The sequence below is a fragment of the Diadema antillarum genome, unplaced genomic scaffold, assembly GCF_040938485.1.
Source record: "Diadema antillarum isolate AM-2024a unplaced genomic scaffold, OU_Dant_1.0 scf00000183, whole genome shotgun sequence".
Taxonomy (NCBI): Eukaryota; Metazoa; Echinodermata; class Echinoidea; order Diadematoida; family Diadematidae; genus Diadema; species Diadema antillarum.
Window position 1 is genome coordinate 1,030,505 of NW_027271072.1, and position 26,372 is coordinate 1,056,876.

General features: G+C 39.9%; 1 protein-coding gene across 1 annotated transcript in view; it reads left to right on the forward strand.

The window, feature by feature from the left end:
- Positions 1-2,585: 2,585 nt before the first annotated feature.
- Positions 2,586-26,372, forward strand: part of LOC139723253 (uncharacterized) — a 41,709-nt gene continuing 17,922 nt past the window's right edge. The window contains exons 1-4 of the mRNA XM_071634511.1: positions 2,586-3,209; positions 6,859-6,928; positions 7,684-8,159; positions 17,316-17,384. Of these exons, the coding sequence (XP_071490612.1) occupies positions 3,051-3,209; positions 6,859-6,928; positions 7,684-8,159; positions 17,316-17,384 (774 nt within the window). The 5' untranslated portion in view covers positions 2,586-3,050. The remainder of the gene's footprint in view (positions 3,210-6,858; positions 6,929-7,683; positions 8,160-17,315; positions 17,385-26,372) is intronic.

Sequence of the window (26,372 nt, forward strand, 5' to 3'; positions counted from 1 at the left end):
TGTATGGGATGAATACTTCCCATAGACTTGTGTCCATTGCCGCATGCATCCTCTATAGGGCTCACACCCATAAATATTTCCCCATAGGGACGTGTGTTAAAAATCAAATTTCAAAAAATTCTGTAAAATAGCTGGGAGAAATGAGGTGTTTCAGCTTCACTAACCTGGATAAGTTAGATGTACCCTTTCATCCATCAAATTCTCAGGGTGGATAATTCAGTTCAAATTCTGTTCAGGGGTACGAAAAGCCAGACTACGAGTTCTTGTCACTCAAAAAGTCACCCATTTTCCGTGCACGTACCCAATGAAATATAGTCCCCTCAAATTCCACCAGAAAAGCTTTCATCTTCTAACCAAAATGCAATTTGTAGAGGAATTCATACTCAATATCTACAGCTATTCAGTTTTTTGCCAAACTGCATCATTGATTTTTAATTAATTTTTTTCTTCATTTATTTTGGTATCTTTGGTACGAATTTGTGAAGGGGTTTCGGACATTCCATTGTATTTACGGGTGTGAGCCCTATAGTGAAGGTCATATTTCTCATTTGACTTTTAAACATCATAAATGTGTTTTTGATGATATTTGCACCTACATCATATGGGAAATTACACATTCTAGGGTTATAAAGCTTCTCAAAGGGACACTTTTGAAACTCACACCCTTTGAGGTTTTTTAAAGAAATAAAAATGTAGTGTTGATCAGTTCTTCAAAAGATGAATACCTAGATGCAGGCAGTAATCTTTGATTATGGGGGTGTCATCATCACATTATTGCCTACAAAATACTTGAAAAGACTTTGTTCTGTCAAACAGACTAACTTTATGAATTTTGACCTCTTCCAGTGGTAGCCAAACAAAGAAATACATTAAAATAACACAGTCATTCAAAGTTGTGTGATACTGATGACTGCTATGTACAAAGGTCTATCTATACCACAACATCACAACAACATAATAAGAAAACAAATTATAGCTAAACAGAGTTGGGGGGGGGGGTAGAGGAGAAGGGGGGGTAGGAAGGGGAAGGGGGGAGGGAGGAAGAGATCTGACACAATACAACAACATAAACCAGCAGAATTTGTATGGGATGAATACTTCCCATAGACTTGTGTGCATTGCCGCATGCATCCTCTATAAGCACCAACAGATTGGGATCGTTCCCGTATCTTCGGTTCGAGTCATTCATTGCCTTTCTAGAAAACCTAGGAATTGGCGACATCGTCCTTCATGAGAGATGGTTTCATCTACTGACGAAGACGCCATAGATTACCACATTAATTGACCTACTAAAATCTATTACAGTGGTAAATGGTTGGAACTCATACAACACTAGTATTCGATTTTGCCCATATTCTGCTGCTTTCGGGGATTTGATAAAAACACATATACACACACAAATACACAGACAGAGACACACACACACAGACACACGCACACAGACAGACACAAACACACACACAAAACCCGAAGCAAACCCAGAGATATCGATGAACAACAGTGTCTCCATTATGTGAGTGTGTGTATATGTTCGTGTGTAGAACATCCTTTCTCCTCCCTGAGTGTTCCTTTAATAATGTATTATAATTTGAACAGTGTTGGCCGAGTCATTCTTTAAAGGGATGGCGCAGTATTGGTGGAGATGAGAATTGGGCTTTTTACTTTTTGCGAGATGCCAAGAAAACACAAGTACAGAGCATACCATTTTAAGAGGAATTCAAAATTTATTTGATGAAATCGGGTTTGGAATGACTGGAACATCCAAAAACAAAGTAAAACAAAGCGATCGTAATAAAATGTGGGTCCCACACTTTATTAGAATCACTCTGTTTTGGATTTCTATAAGCCGTTTCAAAATCAATTTTCATAAAATAAACGTTGAATTCCTCATGGAATTACACACTCTTTCATATTTCATAAGAGGTTTCTCATCACACACACACACACACACACACACACACACACACACAAATGTTAGAAACCTGAAATTTGGTCTCAACCCAAACTATACGATCCCTTTAAACTTGATTAAATGGAAAATAGTTGTGTATTTTCCATGCATATCTAAAATTATTTGCATGCACGGTATCATTCTTGGGCAGGTGGTCCAAGAAAAGGGGTTTTTGTTGCACACCAGGCAACCATTTTTGGTCTCCAACATATAACGATCGAACCACATCTCTTCTTCAATCAGAATTTCACTTTGCACGCATTGTGCTTTTCGCATACCACTGTGTTCGTTTCTCCGGATGGCAGTCGATTTTCTCTATTCTCGCAACCAACACGAGGACACTCGCTGGCTGGCACGATTTGCACGCACGTGTCACTAGGCCCCGCCCCTCGCGTGGCAAGAGGTCATTACCATGACGCAATTTGCGGACAGTCCAATGAAAAGCCTTGTTTCATGTGCCGTCTAGTGCTTGTTTACTACGGTAGTCGTGTGAATTATGCCTTTCGGACCGGTCGAATGCACAATTTCTCGTGTTCGTTCTTGCGCTCCCTAGCCCCCCTGTACGTACTCGTACAGTACTTCCTCCGTGCGTGTGTGTCACCCTTATCGAGCTCGCTGTGTGTAGCTAGCGCGCTAGCAGGAGGAATAGCATGCAACAAAGACATTACTCCGATCTGTTGTCGTTCTTGGCTGTGCCGCCTGCCGTCCACACGCATTATCGGAGGAGGAGCATCTCCGTCGAAGAGGAGCTCAACTGCCTTCTGACAGTGAATGTCGCCGTGTAAATTTCTATAGTCTGCTGTTCATGTTGCAACTAGCAGCAGAGTACACGGGAGGCGTAGGATCGAGTAGATGCACAGTGGTGTGTATATGTGATTGAGCGGAGGTTGGCCACTGTACTGATGTCTCAGAAATACCCAAATAAGAGCAAAACAAACTCTGTGTCTGAGCAAAATCAGGCACATGAACGCTCAAAATGAAATAGAAAGAGGATCAAGAGGAAAGGAGTCTTTCGGGAGTACGTGACCAAGCCAGAAGTGCGGGCCACATCAACACGATTATAATCTCTGATCAGCTGAGTTCAGCGGACCTGTTGTTCATGCACGGTCCTCACTTGGTTAGCTTGGAGGATATAAAACAGGGTTTAACAATTCTCTGGTCAGCAGCTCATCACCACTCTCTGGAAATGATGATTAGATTTCTAACCCAAAAATTTCGAGCTCAATCTCTGAATGACGTTCAACCGTTTGAAGCGAAGGTAAGTGACAAATTCAATTTCAGTTCCTTTTGTGACTGAGTTGTCATGTGGGTAACACTTGTTGGAAAAGTTTTTTTTTTTTTAAACTTTGAACATGTTACTTTTTTCTTTTCTTTTTTTTTTTTTTTACTGGAGAGGAATGTTACACTTAAGGATGCATAACACCGTGAGAGGGGTCTAACCGTTAGTCTATAGGCCCTCTATGGTTTCTAGGTACGGTACCTCTAAAATCTTTTAACCATACTACCCATAGGCATAGGGTTATGACAAAATTTGGCTAACTGGTACAAAATAATTTAAAGCTCTTAATGTAGATCTAAGTTACATCTGTAATTGTAAACACCAGAGTCCAAGAAACCACTAACCAATGGCAGTGCTATAAATACTGCTATTTGGGCAGTGGCTGTGCAGTGGGCATTGCAGCATCCTATGGAAAACATGCTGATCATGGTGATGATGGAGTCAGTAACAACTAAACGCTATGAATGATAATATCATTTCCATCATGGTGGTTACATTTTTAGGAATCGTTGACCTATAATTGTGTTAAGTGTTAACAAACATGGATTACATGTAATTGTGCTACTTGCCATTGTACCTTCTTCGCTGTTTTTAGAGGTGTACCAAGCATATCGTGCAGCAGCAATGTGTGTAGTACCGTACAGTCTAACAATAATTTTATGAACACATAGCCATAGGGCCCTACTGTATTTATGGGTAAACTCAGGCCCTATATATGATCTCATTACTTTGGGGCTGAGTTTGCCCATAAGTATGGTACTGCAATGTCTCCCCTTCACCCGCACCAAGTAGTTCTCGATACACTTTGTGTGCACAAACACAAGGTAAATTTAGACCCATCCCACCCCCTCTCTGGGTTGGATTAACAATACCAACAGCTGTCAGAGATGGCTTGCTTCCAGAAAATTTAGATATTCGAGACTGGGAATTGATTGTGTGTACGAGTTTTCATACCTGGCCTGGACATTCCCATTGTATCGTACTCACATATTGGGGCATCAGGAAGTGTATACATGTATGTACAATCCTGGCAATGGTTCGGTAAGCCCTCCTGCTACTATAGTACTACCGGTATACTATAGGCTAGCAACAAAGGCATGCCAGGGCCAGGAATGACAGCCATTTACATTTGTGCAAAGGCAGGCTGGAGAAACAACCACCTGCCCAATCCCCGATTCAAAAGGAATCAGTTTATATGGAACAGCGGAGAGACCCATGACGTGTGAGCCATGTACTAACAAAGACCTGTGGTCTTGAAATGTGTGTCTGTGTGTTGACTTTGCAAAATTGGTCAGCAAACATGTGGCTTTTCATGTTTTGTGTTCGTCATCAAATATTGCCCTTTCTATTTTTTTCTTTTAGTTGTGAGCCTGTACACATTATGTACATTGTAGGCATACATGTACTTTATATTGTAGTTGAATTTAATGCTACGTTTTGATAATTTAAATCACAATTCTTGTTCTGTTCTTCATTTTTACCTCAATTTTACTTCAATTAAGGCAAAATCAGAATAGTGTGGGTAGCCAACATGTACCAACACCTGTACCTCTATCTGACTTGTAAATGTAAGGACATAATTAATACAGCACTGAAATGTTCCAGAGAAATTTTCACTTGCTTTGTAGGCCTATTCGTATTCATAACCTATTAAGGAGAGCTCATATATTAGAAATGCTGTAGTGATGTTTTGAAGTTTGTCAGATTTAAGTTTTTCCTTTTTTGTAATTACATAATATCCTAGTTTTTCTATGCCTCACCTGTCTTTCATTGAATGTGTGGAAGGACTAGGGTATTACCATGATGCTCTTATAAGCAAATCTGTTTGATGCTGTTCTTAATTTCTACCAGTTGCCATGAACAGCTTGGTGTTTGCTCCCACTGGGATGCTATGTAAATGAGATCTAGTACAATGGTATGCAGCTACAATGCATTGTTAGCATGCAGCCTAGATACCCAAGACTTCGACTTGTCCATTGATTTTTTTCCCCCCTCCTCTTTCAACATGCTCACTGTTCATGCAAGCCCATGTAGTGTGGCATGAATGCACCCAATGAAGCTTTTCAGCAAGGGTTTTGGTTTTAGGAACCTATTGTATGGTAGTCGATCAATGTTTTCTTTTGTCTTTTTTTTTTTTTTGGTCTTTTTTTCTTTTTAGAGAAACTGGTAAATTACTTTATGCGCCCAATCACTATCAACTATACAACTTACATGAACGCCATCACCAACTACTGTATTTAAAGACTTTTGCAAATCAATATGCAAAGTGTGTGACAATTGCCTTTAATAGTTCAAAAGAAAAATTTGCATGGTGCAGAGGTCATCTGGATTAGGAACTGCTAAATAACATTTCCTGTTTGATAAGCTGTGGCGGAATATCATCTTACTGACAATATCATGCAAAAGGCAAATGCATTACGTCAAGCATGGTGATAGAGAATGTTCAGTGCCTACAAACTCCCTGTGAAGTTTACAACATTACAAATAGTGGGTACATTGTAATTATTGATAGCAGGAAGTATCCATGCTCACAACCAAGGGTAAATTTGGCCTCCATGCCTAAGATGCCAAGGAGCTCTATCTCAGAGAAGAGGCCTGTTTTGATTTCTTTTCATCAGCAGTTGATTTACAGAGGTCAGATCTTGGCAAGGAAAGAGGCTTTTACTTCAGCCCCATCAAAAAACAAGTGCCATGGACCTCAATGTTATTCATTCAGTCCGTGCTTCATGCCATCCACGGAGCTACTATAAATCTGCAATAAGCTGCTCTTTGGAGAGTGAGGAAAGGGAAAACAGGGGAGCGTAGACATGAAAAGCTGCCACACTTTCCACAGTGCTATTAAATCCCTCTGCCTGGGCTTGAGTTAAGGGGATTTCTATGCAGTCGCTGAATTTAAAGTGAGGGAGTAATATTATGCATACAAACTCATCACTTGGGAATTTTGTATTGTTGTTTTGTTCTTTGTAGGGCTTGGTATCCACTTTTAGAGTATTAAAGCTTATGAAACAGACAATAGTTTGTACCCCATTCTCTATCCTTTTTCTTTTGTACAGAAGTATACCCCTCTTGGTCTGTTTATTCCTTCATATAAATTGCAGTTGTTAGGGATGTGACTTGTTTACAAGACAGGTACAAACTGCTTGGCATCCTGTAATTTGCCTCTACTCTGTTAGCATAGGCCTTTAAATTGCTCCTAGGCCCCATAATGGACCTACGGTGCTGTTACTCTCTCTCGCAGTTGATGCCTCTCAACAAGAGTGACCCTTTTGATTACGTCCTTTGTTGTGAAGTTGATGGGAGGGAGGGCGGGCAGGCGCTGGTGGTGCCATTGCCACTGTGGTCAGAAAAGCGTTTCCTTGTATTGTGAAACTGGTGATTATGATGCTCTAATGCTGAATAAATTCCCCACAAATGATGCAGGTAGTTATGCGTGGTTCTCGATCACCCTACGTGCGTAATTATTCAAATCCAGAGGGCATGGCAACTCCTCCACTGTGTTATGCCGTAATTAGTGTAAAGCTTACTGTTGTAACTGCTGTAGTTCCAACCTTCAATTTTACAGACTTTTATGGTTTCTAATGATTGACCTAATATTGCTGTTTTTGTTATCATTTTTCTGCCCAAACAGATCACAGCAGAAGAGACGGAAAATACTGATTCTGAAGAGGAAAACCAAGAAGTTGAACAACTTTTCAAAGGTACATTTTATCTGTTCCTCTGCATTGTAATCTAGAGTGACAAATGATCTCACTATTTTAAACTAGACAAAATGATGCGCACAGTCACGATCATTCATCATTTCCTCCTAGTTATTGTAAATTGATTAATCCCAAAATTTGCTGACAGTATCATGATTGAGGTTCAGGGACACAGTGACATGTATTGCTGCATTTGGCACAGCCCCCTGTTGTTTCGAGCAAATGATGTACTATACACACTGGATCACTGTTCTTCTAGCCAATTGAATGCGTATTCAGTGATGAGAATTCACTGATTAAAGAGTGAAATTCCATACAGTGTTTCAAATTGGCTTTAATGAATTCATAGAAGTATTAAATCAGACATGTATGGAATACTATGTAGCTGAAATTCCATCAACATTTGGAAAAAAACAGTTGTCATGGTGGATTGTGTGTGACTGCTGAGTGCTATCAATACCACTGTTGAGCGAAAATTTGAATATAAGAACTTTCTGACTGTAAGACCAATTTTGGTGAAACCTCAACCATTCGGGGTTTTGTTTTGTTTTGTTTATATTTTGTGTATTTTACCCTGGTCATCAAAACCAACTTGAACTACAGCTGTAGTGTGGAATTGCTCTTAAAACCAAATTTCAGCGGCCATGAAGTTTCAGTAAGTGCTTGACACGCCCACTCACTCATAGAATCTGTAATACATAGAAGCTATATGTCTTTTAAAAAGATAATGTTGTTTCCTAATTTTTTTTGTTTAGAGAGGAGAATGTGCATTGGCACCATGGCCCCGAACTCCGGCCCCCTGCACCACCAGTACCCATCGCTTGCCACAAAACCGAGACCGCTGGAGGACAATTCCTCGGAGAACATCCTCGTTTCCGCGCCAGACAGGCACAGCTCGGAGGAGGAGCTGGCCTGCATAGAGAGACAGTTGCCGGAGAAACGGAAGTGGTCACAGGTGAACCACTGGAACAGGAACGGGGAAGTGTCCAGCTCCAGTGACGAGGAGGTTAAGGAGTTATTCACTAAGTCGTCGTCGCCTCTACAGTTTAGTACTTCACCGCCAAAGCACCTCTGCAGACTCTCCCCAAAGAGAATAGACAATAAAATCCACTTTGTTGCCAACGTTGGCCCCGCCGGGGACTATACGTCACCTCGGAAGAGGCACCGGCACGTTCACTACGACGGTCACATCCAGAGCGGGAGGCGAATAGACTTCGAGAAGATGCAGCAGGTAAATTATGCACATTTCCTTGTTTATCTCTGTGAACCACTTAGGGCCTGAGAATGGAATACTGTATACATGTGTACTTAGGGCTCACACAATGCAAATGCCAAAACAGCATCTGGCCTCAGTTATAGGTTTGTGGTGGCAGTGGAGAACAAGAGCAAAGAGAAAAATAGTAACAAAACAAACAAAGAACTGTACAATATATACATGTACGCGGTGGTATAATATGGGTATCTAGAACTAGCAATGCAGTCTCGCAAGTGTTTCATTTCACAATCAATATTCTCAGAGATGGAAGGAGAAATAAGTAGGCCCTACATTTCTTTCACAGAAGAAAACTTGCTGATTTGCTACTCAGGATATGTTATCCATTGCACAAATTTGTATCTTAGCATGTTGAAAGTTTGTAAATATAACGTATCAGTTGACTCTTAACTTTCACCAAAAAAAGAGAGTAAATTTATAAATAAAACCTCCCTTAAATGCACAATATAGGCCCTATACATTACCATGAATTGATGAAGTGTCTTTAAAGGGACTGTACAGTACTGATTGAGGTAAGGGATTCATGTTTTGAACATTTCTAAGTGAGATAATGAGAAACCTCTTATGAAATATGAAAGAGCATGTAATTTTAAAAAGGATTCAACGTTTATTTGATGAAAATTGGTTTTGAAATGGCCGAGATATCCAAAAAAGTGATGATAATAAAAGGCGACATGCCACAACTTTATTACGATCGCTTTGTTTCACCTTGTTTTTGGATATCTCAGCCAATTCAAAACTGATTTTCATCAAATCAACTTTTGATACCTTTTAGAAATGCATGCTCTGTGACATCTCATAGAGTAGTTTCTGAATATCTCGCAAAATGTTAAAAGCTGAATCCTCACCTCGACCAGAACTGTACACACCCTTTAATGTCCAAAGTGTCACAAAATGGGTATCAAAAATTTTTTAAAAAGAGAGAGGAAAAGGATGTGGTCTCATCATATGGGCAGTATGGTGAGATATTACTGACCAGAGTTATAAATAGCTGTTTACAGTTCAAGAGACTACTGGTACAGTTGTATGTGTATGGTGTAACCCTCCCATGCTGTGCTCTGGGCTATACAGCAATGTCCATTTTGTCCCTGTGCGTAGCTGAACACAGGAAATAACTGATAGGTGGGGCAGGAACATTGCCATAAATCCGAGCTGTTTCATATTATTGCCAGGGATTGCCATGTATAATTTGATTTGATAATGCCTTCAACATGTACTAACTGAGTACCAGTCCTCTGCATGTTTGTTACCCATGTGGCAATGTGAGGGATTGCCAGTATGGTACAGATATTGTATTGTAGATACATACACTCAGCATTTACTGCTGTATGTGTGTGTATGTGTGTGTTTGTGTACCGAATACTGTATGTATCATATTTGTGTGTGTGTGTGTGTGTGTGTGTGTGTGTGTGTGCATCTAGGCTTAAAGGAGAATTATTCCTGAAAGGAAATGCTGTTTTATTTTTAACACAAAGCAAAGAAACACATACCAAAGCAACTAAATGTGAGCGTGATTTATCAGCAGATCCATGAAAACATAGGTAAAAGTTGACTGCAGTACACTGTCCCAATAAAAGCTGAGTACCAGCACTGTGACTTATCTTCACCACATTGGAATGTGTGGTAATTAAGGACACAGAAAAAAAAAATTGTTCCATAAGACTCTTACGTCAGCATGCAGTGTGCACAGCACCTTTTAGGCCTTTTGACTGAGGACTGAGTACAGAAAATTTTCCTGATACCACCCTTTCCTTAGAATCTAATAATTTTATTGTGACACTCCTCCAGTGCCAAACAATGAACACGTCTCTAACTTTGTTTGATGAAGTATCATTGGGCGCCGTATCATTGGGCGCAGTAGGAAACCACAGAATACATCGTAGGATGGGAGGCGTTGTGCCTCTACAGGACATAAAGGACAAAGCCATGTTTACTGTTGTGTGTTTATCGATACTCGCATACTTGCATCATTTTGGAATATAGATAGGTATTTCATGTGTAATGTGTATGTAAATTTGTGTGTTTGTTTGCTGAACCACCGCCTACAAACCTCTGAGGGGGAATTAAATGTACCAGTACCTTACTTCTTGCTGCTTGGGCAATGAAGCATTTTCCCCTGGGTGGCCAGTGCTTGCTCACCATGGCAAGATTTGAGATGAAAACACATGAGAACCATGAAGGGGGGGGGGGGGGGGAGTTAAGAATTCCTAAAAAATTCAGTGGGAAGGCCATGCATGCTTGACCAATTAGATCAATTTACCTATGACCTACTTGCGTCCTTGCTTCTTGCAAAACTTTGATATTCAGTTCTAGCTAGTGTTCATGCTATTCTTATAGCTTTTTGTCGTGATTTGTTTGTTTAACTCTTCTTTTGGACCCACAATGAATTTGATAGAACTTTTCACTGTTTGTATAGGAAAAAAGGGAAAAAAAAGGAATTACCAGTGAAGTCATATTGATTTATGAATGTTTCAATGAATTTTGTTATCCTTCTATAATACAAGTAAAGATATTAAAGAGCATAGATTCAGGAGAAGCTCAACAGTAGAATAAAAAACAAACAGATCAAAGTATTAGAGTAATGGAAACATATCAATACTATGGCCTTCATTTGAGAACTTTTATTTGATAAGATCTGAACTACAGCAGGGAGGTGTCCTCTCACCTCCCTGACTACAGGGAGGGTTGTTACACCCACACTAGCAGCTGTAAGTGTTATGCACAAATGTAGATTGTCATTTTTTTTTATCCAACTCTTTTTTTTTCACCAGGTATTTGTATGACTGCTTTTATTCATTCAAGTGTTTTAATTCATTTACATTTCCTATTTCGCCTCTGAGAGAGAGAGAGAGAGAGAGAGAGAGCTTTTCAAGTTAAAAAGAAAAAAGAAAAAAGAAAAAAGAAAATCGCTTGCAGTGTACCAATGCTGATCACCACCGGGTACTGCTGCAGATTTGAATTGTATGCCTGCATTTTACTATGCTACTGTACGTACCTGTAGCTTGTCATTATAAAGCACAAATGTGTATATTTCATCAGTACTAAAGTTGTTTACTCGGTCATCATGCAGGTTTTCTGACAATTTTTATTTGCCACTTGCTGGGAGTTACACTGGTAGTGTTCAAAACAAATTCAGGCCCTTCCATTCGTATAATATCCAACGGTCACATTAAAAAAAAAAATGCCCCCCCCCCAATGCCACGTGTACCTTCCTTTCTAATTGAGTCCTAAGAGCCACTTCCCTATGACGATAATGTCATGAAGTTGAGAATGCATCCAACTCACAGTGGCAGGGAAGCCCAGTTCGTACATATTGCGCAGGATGCGGGGTTTAATGTTAGAAGTTCCCATTCGCACAACTGTAGCTTGCAATGCAAGGCATGCCACATTGACTGTGGTGCTGTGTACACTGTGGTTTGTGGTTTGTACAGTTCTTGTCACTGTACACACCTACGTACAAGCATGATGTAGGATTGTACATTCTGTTTGAGAGTACATTGTATGCACTACCATTCAATTAGGCTGACATATTACACCTGTAGAATATATTCGTAGATACGCGAAAAGTATACTGTACATGTTTTAAAGAGATCAAATCAATTTGCTTGTTGTTAACACTGTAGGAACATCATTTATTGCATTGTAACAATGTTGCTACCACATTCATTATCCTTTAATAGCAAACATACAGTGTCAGATAGTGGGCTACTGATCACACCTCGGTGTGTCTTTGTTGCAATTTATAGTGATATAGCCCAAGGCAAGCAGTGGAAATATGAAGTGTGCAATTTACATCATTGTGTATATTATTATGCAAATCATGTCATTCATAATATGCCAATTATGTACAAGAAATAGCATGCTTTCTCCCCACCAGGGTGTCAACTTCAACAATTACTGTAGCAGTCAATGAACAGTCTGTCCTGTTTGAAATAATATTTCCATTTATATTTGTGTTGAATCTACATGTAGCTCCCATTATTTTTCCTTTGTCTCTGGTACTGACTGCGAAATTTTAAAGACACAATTTTCAAGTGTAGGCCTATCATCCATGTTTAGGTTTCAGCGATTAAAAGACAAGACACATTTAACTAAATGTTTTGCAGAATGGTTGTGTGCAAACTGTTTCAATCATGTGTAGTTTGATCATGTGGATGAACACATTTAATCGAATAAATTACAGAAGCATGTCATTAATGCCAATGACTCATGTACAATGTACATGTATGCAGAAACATTCCTTGTAGAGACATATTCATGTGGGACTGGCATGTATACTGTACAGTTGTGCATTGTGCATGCTCACATTAGAAAATGTGATGATATCCCAATTGTTGGTATGAATATTATGGATGTACAATTTATGTACATGCAGCTTATTTTTTTTTGGCAGTGTTCCATGTGTAAAATATTACTGGCATCGCATTATATTCTATAGGAACATAATTTATTTTCTGAGTATGAATTACATGTACTCTACAACTTGAATGATATCAAAGGGAATGTGACAATTTACTTACACCCCCCCCCCCCATTATGTAATAGTTTGCCCACATTACATTCAAAACTTGTGGAAGTAAGTCATAGTCACTCTATGTTTTGTACATTTTGTGTGCAATAAAACATACTTTAGGCCTATATTTGATGATATTTCCTCCACTCGGAATCCCCTACTTGTAAATGTGATTTAAATTGCATGCTCTGATGAAGACACTATTGGTATGTTTACAAAGCCTTCATTTGTGTCGGTTAGCATGAAGACACAAACACCCTCTGATCTCTCTCTTCCCGAACTGACACAGAATTTTCTTCTAAGGGGCATATTTGACTAGTGCATTTGACAATCCAATTCTCACTTCCTGAATTTCATACCCTGGCCGTTCTTCATGACAACAGAGTCCATCTAGAGGCATTCCTTTGTTTGGTCCGAGAGGATGAAAGTGGTGGGTGGGTGGGGGGGGGGGGGGGGGGGGAGGGGGGAGTTGGGGGGATGGGATCACTGAAGTGCCCTTTTTCGTCGACCTGGGTCATAGAAAATGGGTCTTCCCTTCATATCCTAAGCAGCCAGCCCCCGCCAGATGCACAAGTGGGAGTCGGGGAGTATAATCACATCACACTGCGTGCATGCAGGGCAGTGGACAATGGGTTCCAAACTAGAGAGGATATATGATAATGTACAGAGAGAGGAGAGACAGACTGACGGACAGACATTCAGATAAAGATAGAGCATGACAGAGAAGGAGGGAGGAGAAAGAAAGATACAAAGAGACAGAGAAACGTGTGGAGGCAAAAACAGACATGGGGTGGGGGGGGGGGGGGGAGAAGAGGGAGGGTGAGATGGAAAGGCCCGCCAGTGGCATGAGCGCAAGTATTGTCAAAATCAATTTCACTTACAATGTACTTCCCTTCTCTCACTGATAGAGATGAATAAGAAAGGTGGTTCATTGCACCCGAGTACAAGGGGTTGTTTGTGAGAAGAAACCTGGAGGCATGCTGCAATTTTACAGCAATTTCACCTTCCAGTACAGAGTGGAGAGAGCAGTGAACTTCATGCAGTAATTTGTTTACACGGTGTTTAAGCAATTATCTACAACTTGAACAAGCTGTTTATGTGCATCGTACCCCATGATCTGAGGTATTCCTGATGGAATGCAGAGATGTAAGAAGTGGTCTGGTAATAGCTGTAGGCAGATGTACACTACCTGTACTGGTCCCTGAAACTGTGATGGCGCAAGAGCTGCAATGATTTATTACTGCACGTACATAAACTTCATTTGTAGAATGCAATTTCATCTACAGTATATGTAATTAGGTATGTACACATGTGCATGAATAATTACCACGGACATTGAAGTATAAATAACTAGTTTTGATTACATAATTTACTATGATAATGATGGACTATATAGTCCATCATTATCATAAAATGCCATTATTATAATCCCACAGAATCAACGATACCCAATCAGTTGTATGAATTTGTGCATGTCTTAGAATTATTTTGAGAGAAATTCTTTGTTTTCTTTAGATGCATATGATGAAAATGAATGTACAGTGACATCCAGATTTAACTATCTAAATAGTAAGTATAACTCATACAGAGGGGTAATCTGGTTTACAAGTAGTTGAATGGAAATGCAATGTATTTGTCAACTCTTTGTGCACACTTCCTGTTTTGAAAATACACTATAGCTGCAATCCCATTTTAGAGCTGGATATATCTGTATCATACTTGGACAATATATTCATACAAGATAGAATTGTTGATCAATATAAAACGCTACCTGCATAGGCCTACATAGAGATTATATATGTCTGTTCCAATGCAACACACATTGTAAATATTATGGATATTTATTGTTTTGTGTTTGTTGTTGTTTTTTAACAAAGTACAGTACATGCATTAGGCAACATTGTACTGTACACATGTAGGCCTACGATTTACGAACTGTAGATAATGCTACACAGAAAAAGCAGTATTGATGAAGCAAATGTTGTTCTGGATGATACAGTTTACAAGAATTACTTTTCAGACCACATATGTAGTAGCCCTCTGAAGATGGGCTAAGGGTGCTTTGAGTAATGCCCATTAAGAAGGCATTATTTGCACGCGACATAGCACTATACTGCTCAAAACCAGAAATGTACATGTACCTAGTATAGACAGTTTTAAGTGGAAGAGTACAATGTACGTGAGAGCCAGTATTGATAAGAACATGGGTGAAATACAAACTCAGTGGAAAATGTGTGCTCCATGTACACAGATACCTGTCCCATTAGTTCATGTTTACAATGTGGCGCTTGGCACATCTGCGAGTGTTATTAATTGTGACACACCACAACTTTGCCACTACTGGGATCAGTGCCAAGCACTGTCCTTTTCTCTCTCCCTATAAAGGAAGCGTGCAGTATTAATGACCTGCTTGGCGCGAAGCCAAGCTGTACCCTGCCGTACACCCCATACGAGTAGCATACGTATATAGTAGATTGATATTGACGACTATACTTTCTCCTCCGGCATAATTTCTGCTGGAGGTTTTGGCAGCAACATTGTCTTTGAGCGGCTTGCATAGTTGTATCCACATGTGCCGTGTGTTGTTTGTGATTGTGGGTGTACAATTGCATGATGATTCATCGCAGGAGCAAAATGGTTAGGACAACTGCAGAAGAAAGTGTTTTCTCTGTCAACTGTAACATGCAGCCGTCACTGTCTGTAGATTTTCAGTTATTGTGGTTGTTGGACATATTAAAAAAAAAAAAAAACTTTGTGTAAACAAATACATGTAGTTTCAAATGAGAATTTGAGGGTTGTATGCACCCATGCAGCAGCATGGCTTGTCCAATGTTTTTGATGCGTGAAATGCTTTAGCTTACCCACACAACACATCGTCAGATTTCCTCATTCTTGTATTGTGAGGGGAATTTCTCTGCCAAAGCCTACAAACCCTCCTCGGTGGCCCATTTGACGAGGGTGTGAACTTCAGCGGGAGAGTTTTTCGAGCAGATTTAGTGGAGTGAAAAACAGATTACCAGTGCAGATTCTAAGCCAAGATTTGTCCATTAACATGTGTACACGAAGACTGCATTTGGCATAATACCGTAGAACTGCATTCTACATTGTATTGTACATTGTTTCGATGATGTTCAGTTTTGATGATGTTATGTAGAGAAAGTGCCTGATATAAGCTCTTTATAGACAATCTAAAACAGAAAAATCACCATTTCTTGTCGTGGACAAAATAAACTTGGACATGCTGCAGACGTTGATTGTACAGCATTTATAGTTCATGTCCATAAAAAAGTAGACAATGTGAGTTCGCATGTACAGTACATAGTTATATGCACTACTACAGAAAGCCCCAGGCAATTAAATCATTTTGATACAAAAAATTATTTGTTGTATAGGGCCCCAATTTTTTTCTTTCTCTTCTTTCTTTAAAACACAACAACAATTAAATCACATGGAATAGGATTTTGATATGCTAATTTTTGCACCATTGTATTGACTACATTATGTAAAGAAGAGGATGTATAATTCTGCTGGGAAATTTATGTCAAGATCATAAGCTTGACTACCAAGGTGCATATAAGAAAACAAAATCAGCACAAAAACAACGGTACAATATACTACAAAATAGTCCTCATATCGTCTGTTGAGAATGAGAAGGGCGCTACACTGTAAGTTGTCTCGAACACTATGGGTTTTGTGACAACTTAACGCCCTTATCATTCTCAACCGACGATATGTACACACTATGTACAGTAGGTCCTATGGTACTCTTTAATTGTTTAGTAGGCCTACATAATCATCTAGAAGAAGAAAGTGGAATTGTTACATTATGTTCTTATAATAAATCAATTTCTGTAATTCATAATTTCCATGATATCACAGTAAATTGCAATAGTGAATCATTCAGAACAAACAAGTCAGAACTTTCCTACAACGTGTATTTAGGAACAAATTATAGAATTGCTAGGTAATGAAAAGGTTGTTTGATAATCTGATTGGATCTGCATTAAATAGTTGATGTAGCAATTATAAATTGTTGTTTGTCCATTCTTGCCACCCACCCCCTGTTAATCTGTCCCTCTTCATCAGATTAATGTATATCAAAACATATGAATAATGTACACATACACTGTAGCCTTTCAAATTGTTGAAGATAGCTGTAGTTTGGCATTTGTTATTCAGTAGGCTATTGCTTTCACTATGATCATTAGCCTGATTGAATGAAAATGGACTAATGTTACGGAAGAGTAGTTTGTCCTTTTTGTAATCATTGCAGAAAGCATTTGGTATCCTTTGTCGTATTTCAGTGGCACTTTCCACCATACGTGTACGGTGAGACTACGTGATGTGCATCGAAAGTATTGTGGATGCATAAATTTACAGACCAAATGTTTGATTTGTAACCCTGCCTGGACTGTGGAGTCCTTGGAAAAAAATAACTGTCCCTGTTTATGCTGAACACTCAAGGTTTGATGCATGGCCATGACAAGCTCATGTTACTTGGGATCGTTGACTTTTAGAGAAGTACTTCAGCTTAAGTGTGACAAAGCTGCTTTTCTAATGTGAGCTTTTTCCTCTTTTATTTTCCCTTCCTCCCTTTGCAGAAAATGTTGGCGAAGCGGCATTCAATGCACGGGCGAGGAATGAAGTCGGCCAAGCTGGTGAGAATAAAGGTAAAAAAACGATTGGACTACACTCTCATCATAATTTGTTTGCTCATGCATTTCTTGGAGATTCAGCCTCTCTTCTCATTATGGCTGGGGGAAATTACTTTGTTATTTCTCCCAGGGTGTTCATCTGAGTAATGCAGATGAAAAAAAAAAAAGAATTAGGGAAGCATTACTGTAAAAGCTGTGTGAAAATTCAAGCTGTGAGGCAAAAATGGCGATGGAAATGAACTGGATGTGTGAAATTCAACATTTGCGCTGAAGTGAAAGAAGAGATTAAACTGCAGTGTGATAGTAAGAGGTACAATTTATGTATTTCCAACTGATGAATATTATTAAAAAAAAGTAGCACTATAACCCTGATTTTAGTTTGAGGCATTTGCCAGATATCAAAGCCACCGATTGTTCATGACAATATTTAAAGAGATATGTTCAAAGAAAGGCCGAAGATGTGTCTTGTGTGGTAATGTGTTCTTATGCTATTAAAATGCTTGCATCTGTTACTGTATTGTGTGTCGTACGGGGACTATTTGAGTCGGGGACTTCAAGGCTGGAATGCCAACCTCAGGTTCACAACGAGGGCAATGAACACGAAGGCTGAGAAATGAGCGCCTCTTTTGTGGAGCGCCATTCTTAACATGAAAGCCAGACAGGCGTTAAATGATGATATTTATAGCAATGCTGGGGTTAGTGCCCGTTGTGATTTCCAGACGGCCAATCACATCATAACGATGAGACCCAGGCTTTGTGAATGTTAGTCCATGATAGTAGGACAAGGACCGGTGCTCAATATGGCCGTCTGGCCTGTCACTCACCCCAACATGAGGACGACTTTGTGAGAAGGAGTTTGTCGCATGCAATATGTGATGGCTGATGAGCAGTTCATCCAAGAACTGAAAGTAAATGGATCATATAAATATTTATTCTATTACTCCCTGCTGTGTCTGTGCACTGCACCAACGTATTCTCTCTGTGGTCTTAATGTGCACATCCTCTTTAAACGAATACCTGTGAACACTTGACGATTTCCTGTTGGCTTTTTTTTCTTCCCGTCAAGGCTCTGAATTTGGCAGTAAAAGCATTCCTGAGCATCTGCTGCCACTAAATGAATGAACCAACATACATGCCTCTCTGAACTTCATGCCAACCTCTGTGAAGTGCCCAAAATGGGCTTATCATATGGGTTTTGGAAAAATGCAGAAGCAAACAAAAAAACAAACCAACAACAACAGAAGCAACAAAGAGTGGGCGGGACCCTGACCTCCTGAGCTCCATGCAGTTTGCATCAGATGTCTTTCTTCCTCCTCCCATGATTGACAAACAAGTCGATGTTGCCCTTGTGACACCATCCCCTGTCATCAAGGGTGATGGATATAGTTGTGTGGGTGCCCGGCTCTGGGGGTCTCTTGCCAGGTTCATGATATTCCATCCCGACTAACAGGAGGCAGCTGGCGAGGAGGCCCAAGTGATACACACTGCTCAGTCACAAACAAAGTCTTAAAGACCCTATGGCGTTGGGATCCGTGGAGCAGGAAGGCTGGCCCAACTTCGATATATATTCGAGAATCGCCCGTACGAAACTGTGTACAGCTTATCACTGATTTCTCAGTAAGTACTCACACAACCGAAGAATCTCCACTGGAGTCGACCGTTACCGATGAGTGTACTCTTTGGTGCATGTATTTGCTGACCAGTGCTATTCATAGTTTTCTAATGTACCCCGGTGAGCAGCGAATTGGGCCACCCATGAATCCCGCACTATAGGGTCTTTATAAGAACCAATAGTATGTGGAGAGAGAGGTGGTCCGGCTGAATTGATCTTCTTTCGCTGTCTTCTGGGTACATTGGAAAACCATTAATAATGCAGATCTGCCAGAATAGAATTGCCCATCAGCGAATAGGCCCATGTGCATCGAAGCATACGCTCATTGGTAACGTTCGACTCCAGTCAATATTCCCAGGCTGCGTGTGTACTTGCATAAAGATCACTGATACGACTGTACACAATTCGTTAGGGGGATTCCTGAACGTATCCAAGTCAGGCCAGTCTTCCCATTGCATGGTATCACCATGATAGAGCTACAAGGTCTTTGAAGGACAAGTTCACCTTCATAAACATAAGGATTGAGAGAATGTAGCAATATTAGTAGAACACATCATTGAAAGTTTGAGGAAAATCGGACAATCCGTTCAAAAGTTATGCATTTTTGAAGTTTTTGTGCAGTAACCGCTGGATGAGAAGACTACTGCAATGTGTGAATAACTTAGATGTCACATGCGTACAACAATATACAGAAAATATAAAGAGAATTTCACAAAATTTCATCTTTTGAAAAAAGTACACATTCCCCCGACTCGTTATCGGCAAATGTTATGGGTAATGTTATTCCCCCTGCCTTTAGAAAGAGGCAAGTCAAGTGCTCTTTTATTATGCGAAAAAAGTGAAAATATGTTGAATTTTCTTTACATTTTCTTTATACTGTTGTACGCATATGACTCACAAGCTGTAGTAGTCTCCTCATCCAGCGGTTCCAACACAAAAATTTTAAAAATTCATAACTTTTGCATCGATTGTCCAATTTTCCTCAAACTTTCACTGATGTGTTCTACTAATATTGTTGCATTCTCTCAATCCTTATGTTTATGAAGGTGAACTTGTCCTTTAATTCAAAGGGAGGAGGGAGGGGGTGGGAGGGATGGGGGAGGGGGGAGGAGGGGAGGGAGTGGGAACAGGAATATGGAGCAGGTATTTGAGTGAAAGAAGGTCAAAGCTATGATACCATACTACAAACTGATGAAAGCTGGCAATATTTTTTCCCAGTTGCAGTAAGTTGTACATCTGCTATAGTGTCTTTAACCCATTGAGGACGAATCCCAAGTAGGCCTATACTCCGGCATTTGTCTATGGAAATGCGTGTTGTTGCATAAACAGCCCATCCTCAACGGGTCAATGTGTGCTCGAGTAAAGCTGAAGATTGGATGACATTCATTACTATCAAATGTGTTGGGAAACTTAAATAAATTATGGGGGGAAAAATCATTTGAATGAAACTGATTAAAGCGTACAGTGTAGTAGTAACAAATTTATCAGTGAAAGTTTAATTAGAGTGACTTTCTCTACTGGTGACAGTATAAAAGTTCCTGCATCATTTTACTTTAGTGAGCATCCATGGAGATCTTGGAATAGCCCGTCTCACTGGATATGACCTTGACGTCACTTGTAAGGACTTTACCACTTGATGCACGCACAAAAGATACTGACCTTCATGTATGCTCCTGCATGAATTTTCATGAAGGAATCATGTCAGTTAGTGTGGAGAAGGTATGATAATGTATCTTCGGTGATATAGGACTTATATTGTATATTGTGAAAGAGTCACCATTTTGAAGAATGAATGTCTTCTGAAGAACATGGACAGTATTGGTACTTCATGAGCAAAGCAAAGTGAGAAGTCTTGCCTATAGTGTATACTGTAAAACATGGTATATTTGTGGCATGAATTTTTCGCGAATTGGAGCCGACAGCCTTTTTTGCGGCATGAAATTTTTGCGAACTGCCACTGGCATTCAATGCATATAGTGTAGACAAGAACTCTCGCTTGCATTTTGATTTCGCAAATCTTGACACTCGCGAAATTCGCGAAATTGAAATGCACGCGAACATTCCTTGTTTTACAGTAGCCTATATGCATCATGTTTGCGAGACTCTACAGTTGTATAAACTACTAAAATAGACTCTTTTGAGGGCCCCAATTAAAGCCTCATTACAAATACAGAGAACTTATTGTCGTAAGAACAATCAAATCGACGAACTGTTGTCTGTGTTTTGCCCGTTTGTGTGAGTCTTCTCTGCCCTTCCTGTGCTATTCTCTTCGCTGCATTCCCATTCTTGATTTCCTTTTCTCTGTCGTACTCTCCCATTGCTGAGGGAAGTTGGTTGTGCAGGTCAAGCTTTTCAACCTCTGTTATTCTAGCAAGAAGCATTCTCCTGTGTGCAAAACAGCAACTCCAGAAGCCCGCTTTGATATGCCCCCATTTCATAAATTTGAGTTTCGAGCATTTTTCGTTGCTCTGTGTGCGTGAATGAATAGGTCTGTGCTTCCGTCAGTCTATGGGCTTCCCCTTTAAGGGAGTTAGAAATGGATGATTTTCCTTTCATTTCCTGGGTGACTGTTTTTAAAAATACCCTCCAGTAGTCTCGAGAGAAGGATGTATTTTTTTAAATGGAATTGTTGAGTGATGATCATGATTCTTTAGGTCGAATATATGTATTTATACATATGAGTCATCAATTTTGGGCGGCAATTCTGGCAATGTCATATCATTTTGTGGTAGTACATACGTAATTTCCATGGCTGTATTGCCTTAGGTACCCTATCATTCCATCAGTGTGCAAACGAATAAATGTATACATGACATGTGATGATTGCTTGTGGAATTTCTTGCGGTGTCAGATTTCTAAGCTGTATGTAACAATTCAGTCAACCACCAGACAGATGAAGAAGAAGAAGAAGAAGAAGAAGAAGAAGAAGAAGAAGAAAAAAATCTTTCCGCACATGATTAAGTGCCTACATTACCGGTTTATTTGTTTGCCTGTGTCGGCATCCATTTCCTTCCTGCATCGTTGCACAATGTTCCTTGGGACCACAGTCTGCCAGATAGAGGACGATATACAATTACAAGTGGATTGTTGTGCACAAAATACTGAGACTAGAGTTAGGATCAGGTATGGTTCACAGGTAAATGGAAGAAACAGGAATGGGGAAGTGCTTTGCAGATATGATTAACTCATAACACTCAAAAGTATATCAGGATTGAATTGCTGGTTGACTGTCTTTGTATTGACCATGTGGTAGCTTGTGAAGGCATGAACTTTACAGAGTGTAAACATACAATGCAGAATATCTATAATTCACATTCTGATTTAGTTGCCTGGTTTATAGTATTCATTCTCTTGTATTGTCTTTAATATTCATTAACATATTGCCTGGCATGTTTCAGGACTGCGTGATATTATAATGGCCACTCTACCCCTCCCACACATGAATTTCTCTGGAATTTGTTGCTGTTGTTTTTGTTCTTTTAACTTGGATTTTCTCCCTCGTAAAAATTACTCATGGAATTTTTTTATATGATAGTTCTGTGATATTGCATCAGGAAAAAGTAGGGGAAATTGTGGAGATACAAAGTTGCGGATAAGAAAACACACACATATAAAAAAAAACAAAAAAAAAGTTATTTGTCGCAGTCACATGAAGAGATATCCAATTCTAGCTCCCATTATGCACAACATTGCTCAATTCAGTACTAGCAAGAAATCACCCACACAGAACCATAATCATCATATCCTGTATGTATCCATTCTCTTTTGCTGCCATGCCTTTTAATTGATTTTGTTTTATTAAAGTAGTAGAGGCTACATCGATGCACGATGCATTACCAAAAAAAAAAAAAATTACACTGTATGTAATGAGTGAACACCTTCTTGTCAAATAAAGGAGCGTTCAATAGGTAGACAGACAGTCAAATTGTGTTGAATGTTTCTTAAGGAAGTCGGGCAAACATTGGTAGAAGGAGTCAGTGCTCTTGTAGAAGTGATGGTTTTTAAAAAATGTATAAGAAATAGTAAAACACGCTGGTATGCCACATTGTGCTAGACGTGACTGGCTGGGCACTGAAAACGGATGTTCAGACGTGACTAAAGCTCTCTTTTGACAGCCCATGGTTTGTGCCTTTTGACAGCCCACGGTTTGTGCCTTTTGAGTGGAAATGTGCTTCCAGGAGAATGTACAACCGCATGCCAGGACCCTCTGACCCTGTTCACACCAGAAAATATATACTAGTACAGATCTCTGTCACCAAAACAACTGCTTGGGCATGTTAGGACTGCATTTGTGATGAGTCTATGATCTATACAAAACATTGCTCTCTTTTCCTGGCCAAAGAGTTTAGGTCAGAATGGCTCATAGTAGTGAACTCCAAGGAAAGTGTTACCCATAATCCTGCGCAGACCACCCTTTGTAAGAGTGGATGGGATACTGGGTATCTTGGTTCAATAGGAAAAGAGGAGATGGGAGGGGGGCTGGCTGTAACCCTTCCTGCCAAGATAACGCCTCCCAAATGAGCCCTCTCAGATCATCATCTTTCAGATGCTACATACATGTAGCTAATGAAGCAGTTTTTGCATCAAAGTCTGAAAGCGAACTTGCATGCATAATGAATGTCATTTCCACTAATCGCTCAGTGTGGGGACTCCTGTCAGTGTCTTCATGCAGTGATGTGAACGTGTATAGGAATGCAGTCAAACCACATGATTACAAATAAAGTCTTTGATTGATAGTCTGAAACCCCTCTCACTGCGCTTGGGAGCAGATTACAACCTGTGTTGTAAGGTGCAGTGAATCAATGATTCATGGTTGGGGCAAACACAATGGTGGGGGGGGGGGGGGGGGGGGAATGGCTCCTACTTCTTTACTCTGTTTCTCTACCCACCCTATCCCCTGGTGTACTGATGTACTGCCACAACAAGTTGACTACACCTTGTTTGTCTATCTTCCTAAGGTGTAAAGATGACTTACCTTGGAGCACTAATGCCTAAGGTTAGTGGGGTCGTACGTATTATAACGAATAAGATATTGCTGCTGATATGCCTCAGAAACTCAAACTGAGAATGGACGTCTAAAGTCTGACTGACGTGCCAAATTTTGTAATCTGCAGAAAGAAGAATACTGTTTAAAGCCCCAAAGACTGATCAGCATCCAGGTCTTTGCATTAATTTGTCATGAAGAATGCTTGATTGATCATAGAGAAGTTACACTACGTGTACCAGTTCTTGTTCACCTTTCATCGTCGTTGAATTCATAAGGGGCAGAGATCGATTTGGGCTTCTTCGCTCATACTGATATGTATCTCTCTCTTCTAAAGACGACGCTAGTCTAAGATCCCTTCTGGCCATCAGTCATTAAGTACCCAAATATATCTTGGCCATGAATTTGCGGATGTGTAGATAATGATTCTCATTTGTTTGTTAGTATTGCTGTTTTCCAGTTTCGCCCTGATATAACTTCAGGTGGTTTGGTAATGGTATGGCAAAGGGGGGAGTGTTACACGTGAACACATTTGCCTCCTTTGTTATTTTCATTTCCTCCTCCAAGCAGCGCATGTAGCAGGTAATGGGTTTTGGTTGTCGAACAGTTATAGCAACTCTTTCTGCGGTAGTCTTGTATTCCAACATCCCCAGGATATGACAAACCTACATTATATTCTCCTGCATCCTTCTTACTTGTGTGGTTCAGTTTTCAATAAAATGCATACAAAGTAATTGCTAGTTGAGCAAACCCCCTCAGTGTTAGGTGGGGGTGTTAATCACATTGAGTGATGGTTCTAGTTTTTGTTGTTTTTATTGTTGATATTGAGGTAATCATTGCCATCATAATCATTATTATCATTGCTAGTTGTTACTCTGTAGGTGGTATCATCATTGCTATTGCTTCTACTTGTATTGTAATCTCTGTGTATCTACAGGGGAGTTGTTTCATATTTTGATGAAGTTTCCTGGTGCTGTGGGTGTTGTAATGATATTGATCTATGCATGGAGCTTTCCAGGAAATGCCCGAAGGTTGTCATGATGCATCTCTATGCCCTATCTAGATTAAAATTATGTGTTGCAAATGTGGAATATGTTAGTGGCAGCCACGCAATCATCTCATTTATCATTCGTTAAGAGCATTCAAGAGTGTGTTGTGCTTTAATGAATGCCAACTTGTTTCCAAGTACATGTACAAGAAAAAAAAACCCTCACAATTGCTTTGTGACAAATTGTCGCTTCTTTTATAATGGCTTGGAATGATTGTCTTTAGCACACACTGTGACATATCCTAGGAGGTGATGTAATCTGCCAGTTTGCAAACACTTTCTTTGTACCCTGATCCGTAACATTTAGTGAGCCATTGACTTGCGGGACCTACCTGCATGAATTAAGTATGATAGGTGTGGGTGCAGAAGAATAAGGCAGAACCTCATTAGTCCCTCGATGCCCAGGGCTATGTAACACCGGGAACGTATCTATCGACTCATTGGCACCGTGTGCGAAGTCCTTTATATGTTTGTATCATATTTTTACACCGATAACACTGACAGGCTGTGTGACATATCGCACGCATGCATCAGAAACAGATTATGACATCATGGTACATGTACCTGTACTTAGGTACAGGTATACATTTTTTTTACTGCATTACTGTTGCTGCACTGATGGTCTGTGTCTGATACACTTGCATAAGCATTATCTCCGTAATTAGAATTTGACTCTGACCTGTTTTCTACTTTATATCTTAAGCAGTTGGCCATGACTACGGCAAATTTTCTCTTCTTTCACCCTCCACTTCTCTCTCCCCTCCCTCCCTCCCTCCAACGTGTCCATTAGCAGCGTACTGTGGGCTGGCCTTGGCTGCTCAATCCAGGGTCTCACTCCTAGTGTAGCAGAGGCATACAATAGATCTTTATACCCACTTATAGATTTTTTTGCTTGCTTTGTGGGCACAAAAATAAGGACAGAATGCCCGCTTTGTCTGAAATGTGGCTAGAGTGAAAAACACTCATTCAGTGCACCTGTGTGTGTGTGACAGGCATTCAGGTAAAAGTCGATATTTCGGTCATTGTTCTGGGGCTGTTTATGTAGCTATTGAAAGCAATGTTTTTGCTTGAAACTTGTCTTTCTATAGATAGTCTTTCTTTCTTTCTTTCTCCCTGCACTAGGTACACCATGTACCAACAATTTGAGCAGCATCCATACATTATGGCGTACAAAGTCCATTTCATATATTTTGGGTTATCTTCCAACAACAAGTCAAACAATCGCATTGCATAACATGTATGAGTATAGTCCTATTGGTGAGTATAATTATGTAGACAGAATAAAAAGGTAGTGGAGGTGATAATGTAGACATGGCCCCAATCAGGAACAGTCTCGGCACATGTTTATCCCTGTGCACC